This window comes from Balaenoptera musculus, chromosome 15, assembly GCF_009873245.2.
Source record: "Balaenoptera musculus isolate JJ_BM4_2016_0621 chromosome 15, mBalMus1.pri.v3, whole genome shotgun sequence".
Classification (NCBI taxonomy): domain Eukaryota; kingdom Metazoa; phylum Chordata; class Mammalia; order Artiodactyla; family Balaenopteridae; genus Balaenoptera; species Balaenoptera musculus.
Window position 1 is genome coordinate 18,078,455 of NC_045799.1, and position 15,547 is coordinate 18,094,001.

Sequence of the window (15,547 nt, forward strand, 5' to 3'; positions counted from 1 at the left end):
CCTAGGCACGCCTGGCGATACCACACCCTTACAGGCCAATAGGAGGGTAGTCAAGGCATTACAGTCCTTTAACGGACTGGGATTGCAGCCATAACGCTATGTGTGGAACAGCTGATTCACAGTCATTCGCTTTGCTTCTTAGAACTTAAAGTGATTTGGCGAGAAGTGATGGAGAGGGCCTCACTCCTTAAAAAGGAAGTTGAATCAAAGTCTTCCCTTTTTCAGAATAATATTTCTGGAGCAGGTGGAGGCATTAATAACATCTTACCCTGGAATTGAGTTCAGTCATTTCAAAACCCGCTTATCGTGCCCTCTCTTTCATGTGGTGCACACATGTCAGGAAAATCAGAGAGCTTAAGGCAGGGGTGGACAGGGGGCCCTTCCTACTCTTTCCCATGCGATTGTTTTTTAGCCTGCTTTTTTTGCAGGAGTACCTTTTATTCGTGTCTCCCCTTGCCGAGGTGACCAGCAGTTTGAGCTGTAGGAAAGCACAGGGGTGTCCTTCTGTCAACAGAGACCTTGGCATCCTTGGAGGGCGGAGACACCAAAACAAACACTGAAATGCAGGCACTGGCCGGTGAATGGAGGGCAGCTGTCTGTACTTGAAACATCTGGTCGTTGGGTGTCCTGTGGATAAAACATCTGGGAGGTAGACTCAGTGACTTAGTTTCCATCCAGATGTTCTCTAGACACAGACCATTACATGACATCATTAGTTGCTCTTGGCAATACGCCCAGGAGTTCCAAATCTGGCAGATTCCTAAAGAGATTTTCTGTAAAGAGTTGGAGGGGTGTTTCTATGAAGATGACTTATGGAGCATCAGAAAGAAAGTGTGACAGAGGGATGACCCTGCCAAAAGCCCTCTTTCTCTATTTTCCAGGTCAGTAGGGTCTTGCTTAAACCGGGGTGTATAAATAGAGATGCGTCTTTTCGGGATTCAGCATCTGAAACCCATCCCAGCCCCACCCAAAACCTAGGCTGGCTGACCCCAGCTAACAGAGATGTCTCTGGTATTGCTGTCCTTAGCGGATGGGAAGAACTAGGAGTAAAAACACATGCAACCTTCCGCTGTCTTCACTGGATGTGTAGGTGGACCCAGAGCATCCTTTTGGACAAGGATGCAGGCACCACACGTACAAAGACACTCTGTCTGTCCTGGGGGTTTGGGTCAGTGTGCCGTGGGTGACAGTCACATGCTGCTAGAACCAAGGAAACATCAAGCTAAGTGAGCTTTCAAAGGTTATCCCCTTCATTATGCAAATGAAGAACCTGAGGCTCAGACACAGGAAGTGACTTGCCCAAGGTCAAAGCAGGTTCACAGCACAGGTGGGACTCCCACCGGAGCTCATGGCTCAGGCGAAGACGTTCACCACCGCCTTCCCTTGCATTTGCCGGCGCAGCCACCCTCCACTACTGCCGGCATGGCCTTAGGCTCGGCAGGCGCCTGACGGGTATCCAGGAAGCTTGCTCACCTTTTTGCTCTGTGTTTGTGTAGAAATGGGGGAGGCCGCAGCGGAACCTTCTGTGCCGTCTGCAGCGTGTGTGAGATGATCCAGCAGCAAAACATCATCGACGTGTTCCACATCGTGAAAACGTTACGTAACAACAAGTCCAACATGGTGGAGACCCTGGTGAGTGTCCCGAGAACTGTTCTCCAGTAGCCAGGGGCTGACCGTAGTTCCCTTGACCTGAAGAAAATAGCATCAAAGAGTAAAATCACTCAACAGCCGGATGCTTCTTGAGCACCTGCAGTCGCTGCCCTTTGCACACACGGTTACCTGCTTCCTCCCTCCAGCCTCACCAACTTCTCTTCTGCAGAGAGTCCAGATAATTCGTCTTGGCACACGCTACGTTGTTTTACTTTCTTTCCATGCCGTGGGAAAGTATCACTAATTCTGGCTTCGGGGAAGGGATTCTGGATTAGTAGAATGTGAATTATGTTTTTGACTCAGTCCAATCCTATTCTAATTAATTTATGCTCATTTTTATCATATAAAGCCTTGGGCTAGGACACTGTGAAGCAAGGGAGAGGAAGAGACAGGGGGCAGAGCTCCAGACGTTAAGAAAGGCCTGGTGCAGAGATGGAGACATACCGTACACAGGGAACTTTAATGAGTCTTTAAGTCTGTGCTAAGTGTGGGCTTACCCAAAGTGAGGGCCTAAGTCTGGTCCACAGACCAGCAGCAGCAGTAGTGTCACACGGGAGCCTGGTAGAAATGTAGACTCTTGAGCGCCACTCCAGATCTACTGAATCTGAATCTGCGTGGACAATTTTGAATTGACTGTTAGTATAGACATAGATAATGTTTCCTCCATAATTTGTATCTCTAAACTAAATGCATTTTCCCTTTCCTTTTCATCTCTCTCTCTCGTCTTCTCTTCTCCCTCTCTGCCTCTCCTCCTCTCAGGAACAGTATAAATTTGTATACGAGGTGGCACTGGAATATTTAAGCTCCTTTTAACCCAGTGGCATGGAGAACCTGCCAGAGGCTGCTGCAGCCAAGCCCCCTTTTCTGTGAATGGCAGCGACTGGGCCCAGGGGCTAAGCGGTGGCACCCTGCCCAACTCCAAGGAGAAGACTGCTGGTCCTGTGGTCCACGGTGGGCTCTGTACCTTCGGAGGGGTCTCCAGTTGCTGTGGGCAACACCGCCCTGAAAGGCCCAGGCTTCTTTTCCAGCCTCAGGCACGGCCCCATACAGAAGTGCACCTGTATGGCAAGGCCCGGATTTTTCAGTGCCCAGACCTCTTGCTTTTGCTCTTTTCAAGTTTGTGAATCTCGAGGCAAGCTGACTGTGTGGGTACAGGGGAGTGACAGGCCTGGCGGCACTTCCTCTGCCCTGCGTACCCTGGGCAGTGGGGGGATGTGTGCTTTCCTCCTCCACGTGGTCGTGAATATGACCGGGCTCTTGGCGGGGGTCACTGCTCTGCTGCCGTCTCCTTCAGGGACCTCTGGATCACTGGGACTTCAGGATGCTCCCAAGACCACAGCAGAGGCCCCCATCCTCCCAACTAACCTGCATGGGGCTTGGCCCACCACCATTGTGTACCCCTCCCCCAGCCCAGGCCTTGACCTTCTGTCGTTCACTGGCCAGTCCGCTGTGTCCGCAGCACTCCTGGATGAAGGTTTTCTTTGCTTTTCTGTGGTCAGTGGGATGGGGCAGAACTGCAGGGAACTTTGCCGCTCCTCCTTGTCTCTGTGAAAAAGGACTACCTCCCTGGGGCACGGCTCTGGCTGACCCTGCGTGTCTTGGGCGGTGGCTCCTTTGGGAGGGATGAACAAGTTAAGAATTGATGATTTTCCAAAGTGTATGTGAAAAGAAACTTACTTTTGGAGGGTGTAAAATCTTTCTTAGTCTCTTATATCAAAAAAAGGCGGGGAGGGAAGTTTGGTTGTGTAGCTATAAGACAAATCTCTGGGGCCTGTTATCTCTCCTGGCAATGTCCTTAAAAGGTCCCAGCCAGGGACAGCACAGCCACTGAGCGAGGGAGAGATAGTGTGAAGGGCTAGTCTGAGGACACTCCATTTTGGTTGCCTTTGGGGCGGATAGACGGAGTACCAGCATAACCTCGGATCTCCAAATTTGAACACCTTCCTAGAGAAACTCAGCTGCCATCTCAGAAAATGTCATCGTGGACCCAGCTATACTTTGGTTTAAAATAGGACAAGGGGATCAGACCTGGGGAATCTAGACTCTTGCCCAAAGTATGGGTCAGTCAATGACAGGGGGGCCCAGCATTGGCTAAGTATCTATTATATGCCAGGCTTGGCAAGTTCTCAGAACCCACCCCCGCCCTCCCTGAGCGAGCTATTCACCTGTTATCATTCTTATTTTACAACCGAAGACACTGAGGCATCTTCCTCAGTCATGATATTCTGGTTTCCAAAAGGCAGATAATAGTGATGAGACTTATTTGTAATGTTTTCTTCATCCTTTCTCAGCCAAGCAATTATTATATGGAGGGAAAATAAGGCCAGAAATTTCTGAGCAGAGAACTCCACAAATGGGAATTTAATTCTTTCTTTCCGATGCCAATTTTTCTGGGAAGCTCAGAATTTCAGATATATTTTAGCAACTCATTCCCGGCTCCCCAGGAAAGCTAGTCCCATCTCATTCCTTAGCCAGTGAAAACAATTCCCTGTGCCCTCAGGCTGTGAGGTCTGCCAGCCAGGGACACTCTACCTTGGTCTCTAGCTGGTGCTTTGGTACAGTACCTGGCAGCCCCCGGGTGGCCTGGGATCCAGGAAGCTTCATCTTGAAGGCTGGTCTAGCCCCAGATGGGGCGCTGGTCTTCATCTTGAAGGCCGGTCTAGCTCCGTGAGGAGCACAGAATTCAATAAGGCACAGTGTTCTCCCTAAAGAGCTTACTGTATCCCGGGAATAATTGAACCACAGCGCAGCTTACAAGTGTTATACGAGCCTCACAGCGAGAGAGATTCAGCGTAGAGCTTTCCAGAGGAGGTGACATCCATTCCACTGGGTAGAAAAAGGAAGAAAAGGAAACTCAGGCCAAGGGATCAGCGTGTGCAAAGACAAAGAGGTGTGCAAAATCCTTGGGGGGGGGTGGTGGTGGGTGAGATGGCAGGAGGTCAGCCCAACTGGAGCAGAACATGGCAGGAGGTAAGCCAGGGTCAGGGGGCAAATGCTCCACCAACAGGGCAGACTTGGCCCCCGTGGGCAAGAAGGAGCCGGCGGAGCTGTGAGCGATGGGCTCAGCCCAGAGCTAGAGGAGGCTCCCTGTGGGGCCAGTGGGGCTGCCTCTTCCCTTTCATCAGACACTGTGAAAATGGTCCCTTAAGCGTATACTTTTTAATATCACATCTATTTGTCTGTCTGCTCATTATTTTGTTGCTGGATCAGGAGACGCAGCTTCTGTGAGAAACTCAGGGTCTCTGCTCTGCCACGAAGCAGGGTGACCAAGCCAGACCCCTGGGCCCATGAGGACGGGACACGGAAGGAGCCCACAGAAGCTGTTCCCGTCGGCATGGGCTCTGGAACTGTCTGGAAGTCCAGGGACACCAGACTCGATCAAGGAAGGGCTGTCACTTTGGAGGTTCAAAAGGAAGCATCTCAAAGCAAAGGAAGGCAGAGGAGCCCCGCCTCGAACTTGCTCTTCCCCTTTCATGGTCCCTTTCCCTGGTCCCCAGGCCCTGGCCCCCTGCTGGCCTCCCCTGGCTCTAGTCTCGGCCTTCAAGGAGCCTGTGACATAGCAGATCAGCCAGCTCTGTGCTCCTCTCAGATCTGGGCTCATCCGTACAGAATGGGGGCTGGGAGAGGGGCTGCTGTCTAACACAAATAAACCCTAGGATTTACTCTGCTCAGGAGGGGGCAGAATAGCTGGCAGATGAAAATGACAGTGGCTTCTATCATTTCAGATGGTAGGAATTTAGAATGTGACTCTGGGGAGAAGGAATTTAGAATGAAAACTCGGGGCCATGCTGGGTAACCCAACAAGGGCCAGTGATGGTTCCCCCAGCTCAGCACCCCTGGCCCCCGTCATTTCCTCACAAACCCAACCACCCTCCAAAGGATGCCGGGCAGTGAACAGTCTTCGGGCAGTTTACACTGGAAGACAGACACTGAGGCTCGCGGACGGGGATGCTTTCCCCAAGATCCCACGTGGCAAGAATGTGGCAGGACGTGGATGAGACGGGGGGCGCTGGTGCCCGGGAATTTGGACTTGATCCCTTCCCCAGGAAAGCTCCTGGGCAAACAGCAAACCTCCCCTCCCTCGGGGTATCCTCCCACTCCTCTACACTTACAGGGCAGGCTCACCGTTCACGACGCAGAGGGAAGTGGAACTCACGCTCTCCGGGTCTCCACGACAGGGGCCAGCCTCCTGTCTCTGGGCTGCCCGAGAGAGTCCCCTCACTTAGCACAAAGCCTCATGGCTCTCACCTCCTAGGTGTGGACCCTGTTTGGAGAAGATGCAAGGAATTAACAAGAAGCCAGGTACTGTCCCCACCTGACTGCATGTCTGGCCTAGACATCTTCGGGATGTATCCTAGCTGCACTCTAACACGTTGTCCTCCCCTCCTTTCTGGTACGAAGGTCCTGGGGCCAGGGGGCGCTGAGCCTCTAGATAGCTACAGCATGCCTCCCTTTGTGGGAGCAGAAGGGATCAGCTTGCTTTTACTCTGTCTCTTTGGATGTAGCCCGGGCAGTGGCCCGCCTGCCAGATGTCAGCCTTCCCGTGCAACCAGCAGACCCTGTGCTGGAGACTCGAAATGTGAGCTCACCGAATTCTTCCAGCATTCCTAAGAAGGGCTTCTAATTGTCCCCATTTTATAGATGAGGAGACTGAGTTTCAGAGGGGTGAAATCGTTTGCCCACAGTCCCACCACAGCTAGTAAAGGAGGGAGCCAGGATTTAAACTGGTTCTTCTGACTTCAAAGACAATATTTTCCCATGTCTCAGATTTTCCCATGGGGGGCTACCCGTAACAGCAAAGACTAGAGTGAAACAGGCCCAGTGGACCTTGTAAAGCCCAAAGCAGACAATGGTAAGCTTAAAATTCCTTCAGTTTCATGTCTAGCAATTCACATAATATTTGCATTCTTCTCTAATTTAGCCTGATTTGTTTTCATAGGAGTGCATAAATATTTTTTTAACCACATGTGCCCTGGTCCCTCATGTGGCTTTGATCCCTTCAACTCACTATGATGGACCCTAGGGAATTACAGCCCAGTCTAAGAGGCACAATGCCTGGCCATGCCACTTCCTCCTGAGGCCAATTCTAGACTCAAGTCCAGCTCACCTTCCCCTTAGCAGATCCTGTGGTATGGGGGTACCCTGACCTCACTGTTCATGGGTTGATCTCAACTCAAGTCTCCTTCAGTTGGATGCTGGAAAAAAGCCATTGAAATCTACTAGAATTACAAGGACATGCCCATCTGGAGTGGCGACGGCTGAGCGCATAAAACCCTAAAGGGAAAGGAGATGATGAACATAGCCTTACTCAGCAGATTCCTGAATGCTCGGGCCTCTAAAAGGCGGTGCCCTTTGTCTAGGTAGAGTCACATGGTTGCTAATGTGGGCCGATCTGAGGACACACTTCACATGAGGGGCTGGGGGCTGGAAGCCTCGTCACTTTACTTCAACCCCACATACTCACTGGGTTCTTACAACATGCAGGGCCCTGGAGGGGGTGCCATCAGGAAGCTCAGTTTACTATGGCACGGTCCATCCCTTGGTGAGACATGGGGTTGTGATAGGAAGGACTCAGGCTTTGGTTCTAATCCAGCCCAGCCATTTCTTGGCTGTAGAATGTTGGGCCAACCAACCAATTAGTGGGAAAAGATGTAGAAAGAGGAGCCTCAGCCAGGTAGAAGGGGTGGGTAGATTTGGAGAGCTTTGGGTAGGAAAACAGGAAGGCAAAGCCTAGAAGTTAGGACCCGATAGGACTACTCAGAACCAAGGTTGCCTATGGCCTACTGGGCAAAGTGGTCACTTCTGTGACACAGTAGGATGGGGGATGGAGAGGGACTGGCCAGAACCACTTGGAACAAAGGTGTTGCTTTAGGATGTGTCTCAGTGTCTTGGAGAAAAGATAATTTTCCCTCTGAGCCATCATGTTTATTCATCATTGGTGCCCCGTTGGTAAGCTAGCTCCTGGTGTGTATCCTCACCGTGATCTACATTTCCTCAGTTCTGGTGTGAATCCCTGTTGTGTGCATAGCGGTGTTCAGTCTAGCAAGGGCGCTGCAGACAGAAGTGAGGCCCAGGGAGGAGCAAACAGTTGCTCACCATGTCGTCTTTGCAGGAGTAACTGCCCAGCCCAGATCCAGTGACACTGAAGGAGAGGGCAGCTCCCCTGTACCTCACAGGGGATGAAGAAAACCCCCTTCACTTAGCCTGCATCTGGCCTCTCCTGGGCTGGACAGAGAGGCCATCAGCACCAAGCTGAGTCAGGAGTAATGCCATGGAAAACACGGGTGAGCCTGTGGGTAAGATGACCACGATGCTAATTCTAAACCACAAGGCCAACACATTGTGCTGGGCCAGGATCCCTGGGGACAGGTGGTCAACCCAAGCTGCAGGGCAGAAGATGAGACATGAGTCACACGGCAGCCGCTGCATCTCCAAGCCCTGACTTGCCTTCCCCGTCATCTAACTAGTCTGAGCTCCTTCTCAGCCCATGATGCCAGCTCCAAATCACAGCCAAATAAAACAGGGAAATAAGTAATGTGAATCCAGCATAGAGGGAACCAGCTGAGACTCAGCCTTGTTCCTATATCCCCATGCAAGGGTTCCGTGTTGGAGGCTTTCAACAGAGACATGCCTAGCAGTGACAAAATGCAAGGCCTCGGCTTCCATCCATCCAGGATCTGCCTTTGAGGTCATCCACTGTCTGAACAGCAAGGAGAGAAGTCAGTGGCAGAGAGTGGAGGAGGCTCCGGTTTGTCGGAGTCATGGGTATGATCCTCAGAAGCACAGAGAGATGTCTAAGCCATATTTATGCACATGAACACTCCTCTCCTGGTTTACTGGTAACCAGGCGTAGACTTCTACAACACTCTTGTAGGTACCAAGACCACCTCTTGCATCCCTCCTGCCTGCCTCCAGAAGAGGTGGAAAAAGGTCATCAAAGAGGCCACATTCACCCCCTCAAATCCACCCAAGAATGTTAGGTCCCCAAGAGGCGGGGTCAGCACCATAATGGTAGACCCCAGGCTTAGCATCCTAGTTATCTAAGAGGATGGGCTAGTCACTGCCGTTGACACAAAGACGTAGGACTCAGCATGGGCATACTATAGAGTAAAGCTGCTGGGGCAGGGTTACCATGGAGCTTCCGTAGGTGTCTGAGAGCTGCTCTGGGCAGTGGGATTTGGACCCTGATCCCTGGTTGAAATGTTCAGAGAATGAGGGCCTGTGGTCCTTAAGAGTGTTGGTCAGGAAGGTATTGGTATGAAAGCCTGGAGCTCAGAGTAATTATTATACCTTATGGTTCCTTGGTGAGTAGGATGCTTAGATTTGGGGGAGGAAAGGGATTACGAAGCAACCAGCCAAAACTGCAAAGTTGAGTTCCTGTACACATACTTCTGTGCCTTTGGGCTTATGAATACAAAGCAGTGGGCCCCCTTTGTGATGGTCCAACAAACTCTCAGTGCCCACCGTGCACCTATCTCTCCCATGAAAAATTAATGATGTAGGCTATTCTTTGGACCAAAGCCTCCAGGGCAGTCTGGAGGCTCAGAGGGCCAAGGGGTGACATCCCAGGTCAGATCAGACTTCTGAAGAGTTAGGCAGAATACCAGTGCCCATACCCTCCATAGGCCTGCAGATCATTAGATAAATTCAAGCACAGTTTGCTAGTCCCGTATCACTCCTATGAGTGGAACTAGGACCAATGGGTGAAACTTCATAGCTGTAAGAGATAACTTGCTATCTGCCAGAGATGAGCTTTCTGTCTCAGCAGCCATTCAGCAAAAGCCAGGCATCTCTTTAAAGGGAAGAAGGAGCTTTGCTGAGATGGCCTTTAAGTTTCTACCACCTTAGATGAATGAGGTATTACAGAGCTGGGACCTTGTTTGAACGCCTTCCTTCCTGCAGAGCACAAAGCCAAGCAGGTTGGGCTTGGTTTGTGCTGGTTGAAGCCCCTACTCTCCTGCTGCCCCCGCACCACACAGGCCAAGATGCTGCTCTAGCCACGCATCAAAGGCTCATCCAGGCTGGTTATCACCAAACAGCCCAGAGAGAGCAGCTGCTTTGCCATAGAACCCAGGCTCAACAAGATCTGTGATGAGACCAGTCATAATTTTGATCCACTGGCCAACAGGGCCATCAGTGACAGCTGGAATCAGTAAAGGTCCAAGTAGGACCCAGAGTGGGGTTTTGCTTACCATACACATTAACTCCAGAGGTGAATTCTACCCCTCCCCTCCCCAGCCGAGGCCTGTTAGAGCAAATTGCAAAAGCAAAAGCACAGTGACTCAGTTGACATGTGATCATAATCATCCCCGGTACATCCATTTCATTGCCAGGTAGATCCTGAACTAGCCCAGGCTAATCCAGGCTAACCCATATTGGCAATCAGACTCAAAAGCACTTTTCTACCTTCTCTTTCCACCCTACATCTTACCAGCCAATGAAAGGCAAAGAGTTGGGGATTCTACCATTGCCTTGGCCACTGAACACCATCATAGCCCCATAAGGGCCATCACGGGGTTCCCATCAACTCCAGGGAGACTGACATTTTCACGTCCACTGGGCATATGATACTGCATGAGACCAAAGTCTCCACACTGTTTGCAGCCTCTTCCACGAATCCCAATGGCCTGCACTTGTACAGTTTGGGTGTTTGATAGATAAAGCACGTATGAGAAGAGAAAACAAAATAAATCAACTTTTTAAAAAAGCCAGCACTGTGCTGTCAATGTTTTTTTTTTTTTTTTTTTTTCCTTTCCAATTCTAGCTTCAAAAAGCGGAAGGTAAATAATGTCAGGTCAATGAATATCAGATATATTTTTTGACTGTACATTACAGTGAAGTGTAATCTTTTTACACCTGCAAGTCCATCTTATTTATTCTTGTAAATGTTCCCTGACAATGTTTGTAATATGGCTGTGTTAAAAATCTATACAATAAAGCTGTGACCCTGAGATTCATGTTTTCCTAAGATATTCGCACTGGTGTCTTCCTGAGGTTGGGTAGGGTGAGGTGGAGACAAGTCGAAGAAGGAGGAGAAGAAAAGCCTGTTACTGACTAGATTTCTTTATGTTCATTTAATCCTCACATCTATGATGCAGGAAATATGTATTATCCCCTCTTTGCAGATGAGAATAGTTGAGGTTCATAGATATTAGGGGATATTTCATGATTTCATATTGCACCTGTAAAAGGGTTGGGTCTCAAGAGTTTTTCTCAAGTGGGGTCCACAGAGTGCTGGCATCAGAATCACACCAGAAGTTTGTTAAACAGACAAATTTTTAAGACCCTACAGAATCACAGTTTCAGGATCTGCATATTAACAAACTGCCTGGATGTATCAGCTAGCTATTGCTGTGTAACATGCCACCCAAAATTCAGTAACTTTAAACAACAGTCTTTCATGGTGGTCAGCTGGGTCTTGAGCTAGGCTGAGCTCAGCTAATCTCAGCTGGTCCACTCATGTGTCAGCTAAGGACTCTGCTCCAGGCCAGGCTTGCCTAGGACATCTTGGCTGGTGCAGCCGTGTTCCATGTGTCTCTTACCCTCCTCCTGGGACCAGCAAGCTAGCCTAGGCATATGCTTCTCCTGGTGATAGCAGGAACACAAGATAGTCTGATCACATAAGTTGTTCTGAGTCACGTCTGCAACATCCCATTGGACAAAGCTGGTTGCACAACATACTCAGAATCAAGAGTCAGGGGAAGATACTCCATCTCTTGACAAAGATCTCACTTCTCAATGTTGCAATAAATGCTGAGATTAGGTAACAAACCACTGGTGCCAGATGCAGACTTTAAACCTGTCATCTCAGAGCGTGGTCCACAAACCACCCACATCAGTTCACCTGAGAAGCTTCTAAACATGCAGAATCTGATTGAGTAGGTCCAGGATGGGTCCCAGAAACCTGCATGCTTAACAAGTGCCCCAGGTGATTGTAATGCATGCTGAAGTTAAGCAAGCACTCTTCCAAATGCTCTTAGAAGGGGACAGATAGGGGACAAGGAGACAAGCCAGTTCCCAAACTAGGGTATGAGGCTGCCAATCTCTGATGCACATGATGCAATGCTCTCTGCTTTCCAGGTAAGCAGAAGAAACAGCTGGAACCAACTCCTTGGAATTGACTGGCTTCCCAGTTCTTTGTACGTATCAAGATATAAGTACAAGCTGGAAGCGTGAGCCATAGGGCCAGAGCCCTGGTTCACTTTGTTCTCGTTCAGCCTTAGGAACCCTGGCAGTGTTCTCCAACCTAAGAGACCTAGATGTAGTATCCACCCCTGGCAAGCCAAGAGCCTGGAGAACGCACGCTTCCCAACTCAGGTCCTAAGAGGGGAACCCGGTGGCCAGCCAGCTCGTAATCCTTGTCCCTTTGTCCTTGGTCATGGTAATCTCATTTATTCTGCCTGCTATGTTTATTCTTTTGCTGCAAATGTAATAGTTGATATTGAGAACATTAAATTAGAAAGAAGAAAAAAAATCTCACATATCTCCTAATAAAAATACTTTGGGGCGTATCATCTTCCCTCTCAAGATGGAAATACCTTTTAAAGAGTTATTATAAAAGAGGCATATACTCACTTGAAAGAATTCAAAGTAAAGTTTTTTGAGGCATGAGGTAAAAGTCACCACTCTCAAAGGTACTTGTTAATATTTTTTGCTATTGCAGACCTTTCTATACATATATAAATATACATAAATTTTCTATATAAATGGCATATATATGTGTGTGTGTGTGTGTGTGTGTGTGTGTGTATATATACATATATATATATGTTCTGAGACAGGCTTCTTTTCACTTAACACCATGCATGCCATGGTCATATTTCCATAGCAGTATGCTTTTGGGCCCCCATTAACAGTGAGGGACACCCACCCCATGTATGCCAACCCTGGAGATGGGCCAGAGTGACACAATTCTCTTTACATATCTGTTGGAGGTCTGGCCAGGCCCTCCTGTCTGGCTAGACCTGGAGTGTGGGTCCATATCAAATCTCAGAGCACCTTGCTTGGACTCTGATGGGGACCTCCCGTTTGGCTTAAGATCTTCCTCTAATTCCAAGGGTTCAAGCCTCCGGTCAGAACTCCGGGACATAGAAGCCCTCAGACCCTTGAGGACATGGCATGAGGTCACCAACATGCCATGCAATAGGCAAGAAGGGGGATTTGATTTTCTTTGGCAGGGCTTGGGGCAGGGGTGGGTAAGGAGAAAGGAACCAGGAGAAACGCAAAAGAAGCCGGCAAGATAGATAGGGTTAAGGAAACCACTCTTGGTTAATTTTAGAAAAATTTTGACCACTTAATCTTTAGGAAATGCAACTAGACTCCACAAGGATTTGGCCTAAGTACCTTTGTCCTAAATTCTAGCAAAGGGACTGAACCTGAAATGTCCAATGACATGCAGTGGGATATGGCACCCACAGAGAGATGACACCCATAAACTGAAAATCTGGAGACATAGAGGAGCAGAGGAATATAACCGACAGAAATCAGCAGAATCTGAGGTGGATTTCAGTTTTCACAAGCCATGGATTAGGCCTTGGAATGAAGTTGAACTAGTTATTCAAGGACATCTGGAGTATATGGCTGGATAGAGAGACATACAGAGAAATACAGATGCATAGATAGAGAAAATAAATTGAGTATATAAATGAATGAAAGACTACATCAGTTATTAACAATGATTATCTCTTATCCTAGGGAACATAGGTAATTTTTGTTCTCTATGATTTTCTGTATTTTCTAAAATTTATATTACTTTCATACATAGAAAAACGAATTCTATAAAAAGGTGGGGACAGCAGAACATAGAAAAGTGAAAGCAGGGTAGAGAAGATGATGCCAAGATTGAAATCATACCCAAAAGATTTGCCACACACCTGGATCAAGAGCTTCAAAAACTTGGCACTGCCCGTCTACCCAAGAAGGAGAACACAGTCAGTCAACTCAGTGTCCAAAAGGGAAAAATAAACCAGTTGCTCAGCATAAATAAAAGTATTTCTGCTACAGGGGCTGGAAGTTATTTTTTCCATGGACCCCCTTAATAAAGAATGGCTTCAAACAACGTCCTTAGCAGAATGCAACACATTTCCCTCCCTGAAGGCTGATGGCGTCGTACCATAGAACAACTCGGTGAAATCTCTTTCCTGGAGGACCAAACTGAAGGGGCCCACACACGGTTCTCTGCAAGGTGCAGGTTTGCAGAATCTTAGGTACTACACGGCTTGAGCATCACCCTGCTCTCCTCTCTGAGTGTCTGCGAGCTGGAGACTTTTATTCCAGACAACAACGAGCAAAGCAGCTATCTCAGTTGCTGGTCGAATTTGGAACCAGGGTTTAAGAGCCGGCTGAGCCAGGAAGAAGACTCACATCTCCTTTTGAATGACGAGGACCCTAGCAGCTCTATGTGCCTCAACAGAAGGTGAATTCATCCCCCTATGGGGTGGGCAGGGCAGGGGGAAGAAGCCATCCTCATTCCAGGTGATGATCTTAGCTTACTCCGTCTCACCCTGCTCTCCTCTAAAATACCTACAAATACATAGTAAATGCTGGAATCTTGGCCACCAAGCCACTGAGTGAGTCTGGAAGGAGTTAACTCTGATTACAAGACACAAGGAGCTAAAATAAGAATTATCAGCAGTGGTTGATGATGAATCATGTTTTGCCACCTAGAAGATGGAAAGAAGCCTCAGAGAAGATGAAGCGGTTCATCCCTCCAGATGGTCTGCACTCACTCAGAAAATGGGTCAATCATCCATGTCTATCTCCTGGGAGATGAAATGACATTACAAGAAACCTCTATGGGAGGGTGCATGGCCTGGAGCAACTTGCAGAAAAGCATGCTGAGGATTTTAGCTTTCACGCTTCCCTCCATTCAGAGCACCCCAGAGCGAGGCAGGGGGAGGAGGGAGCGCTTTGTCAGTTGAGTATGTACAAGATCGGGTAAAGCAGATGCTACACGACCAGGTAAAGCAGATGCCTACTGTATCACTTTGAATATTCTCAACCTCACCTTTTACCCCCTACGTGTGGCTGTGGTGACCATTTCCAAGCAGGTCTGCAGGTTTCACGCAGGGGCAGCCCAGGGTGAGAACACCCCTCAGACAGGCTCTGCACCTCTCGTTTCCTGCCCCATAGTTTCTGATGCTGTCCTCTGTGATGCCCACAGGAACCCCCTCAGCACTCATCTGTGTGCCACCCAGAACTGTCGGGGAGCCACCATTGACCAATAGGAGACTGGAGCCTGTAGGCAGATGCTACCTCCTTTCTTTCTTCTGAAGGCAGTTCTGAGCTATATTTTAGGTCACTTGTCAAATGGTCCCAGAACAAGCAAACAAGACCCTTGGAGGAATAGCGAACTCTGTAACACAGCCTTGTACTGCCTCTCCCTCCCTCCTCTGATGTACACCCCGTAACTTCATGGATCCCTGGAATCATACCTCCATATCAAACTTTGTATCAGGCTTATGCATTTCTGGGAACACTGAGAAACTGGGCTTAAGCTGTGCACACAATACTCCATCCTCTGGCTGTTGGTCTGAGATGGGACCCTGCCAACACACAGAGAGGGCTGCCAGCTGTCCAGTTAAGTTTTTGATCCAAGGACAAAAATGGACTTGGTGTAAAGTGATTCATATGGGAGACGATATACTCACGCCCTAGGATCATCCTATGTGACATGATGTTAATTTTCTACTCAGATTTAGGAACAGGAGTTCCGCCGTCTCATACTTTTGTTGAAAACAGTCAGCTTGCCCAGTAGACAGTAAGAAGGACCATAAGTGGACGCACAGGGGCCCTACTGTGAGTACTAGCACAGTGGTGGGTAGTTGGCCCGTGGGATGGGGGAGTATCTGGACTGGGGGTCCGTGCCCACAATGTCGGGAGCCCGCAGCCATACTGA

General features: G+C 48.9%; 1 protein-coding gene across 11 annotated transcripts in view; it reads left to right on the plus strand.

Moving 5' to 3' along the window:
• PTPRT (protein tyrosine phosphatase receptor type T) overlaps positions 1-2,517 on the plus strand; it is a 1,089,879-nt gene extending 1,087,362 nt beyond the window's left edge. For all 11 annotated transcript variants that reach the window (XM_036826097.1, XM_036826100.1, XM_036826103.1 and 8 more), the window contains 2 exons: positions 1,497-1,632; positions 2,410-2,517. In XM_036826097.1, coding sequence (XP_036681992.1) covers positions 1,497-1,632; positions 2,410-2,463 — 190 coding nt within the window. In that variant the 3' untranslated portion in view covers positions 2,464-2,517. The remainder of the gene's footprint in view (positions 1-1,496; positions 1,633-2,409) is intronic.
• The last annotated feature ends 13,030 nt before the right edge of the window (positions 2,518-15,547 follow it).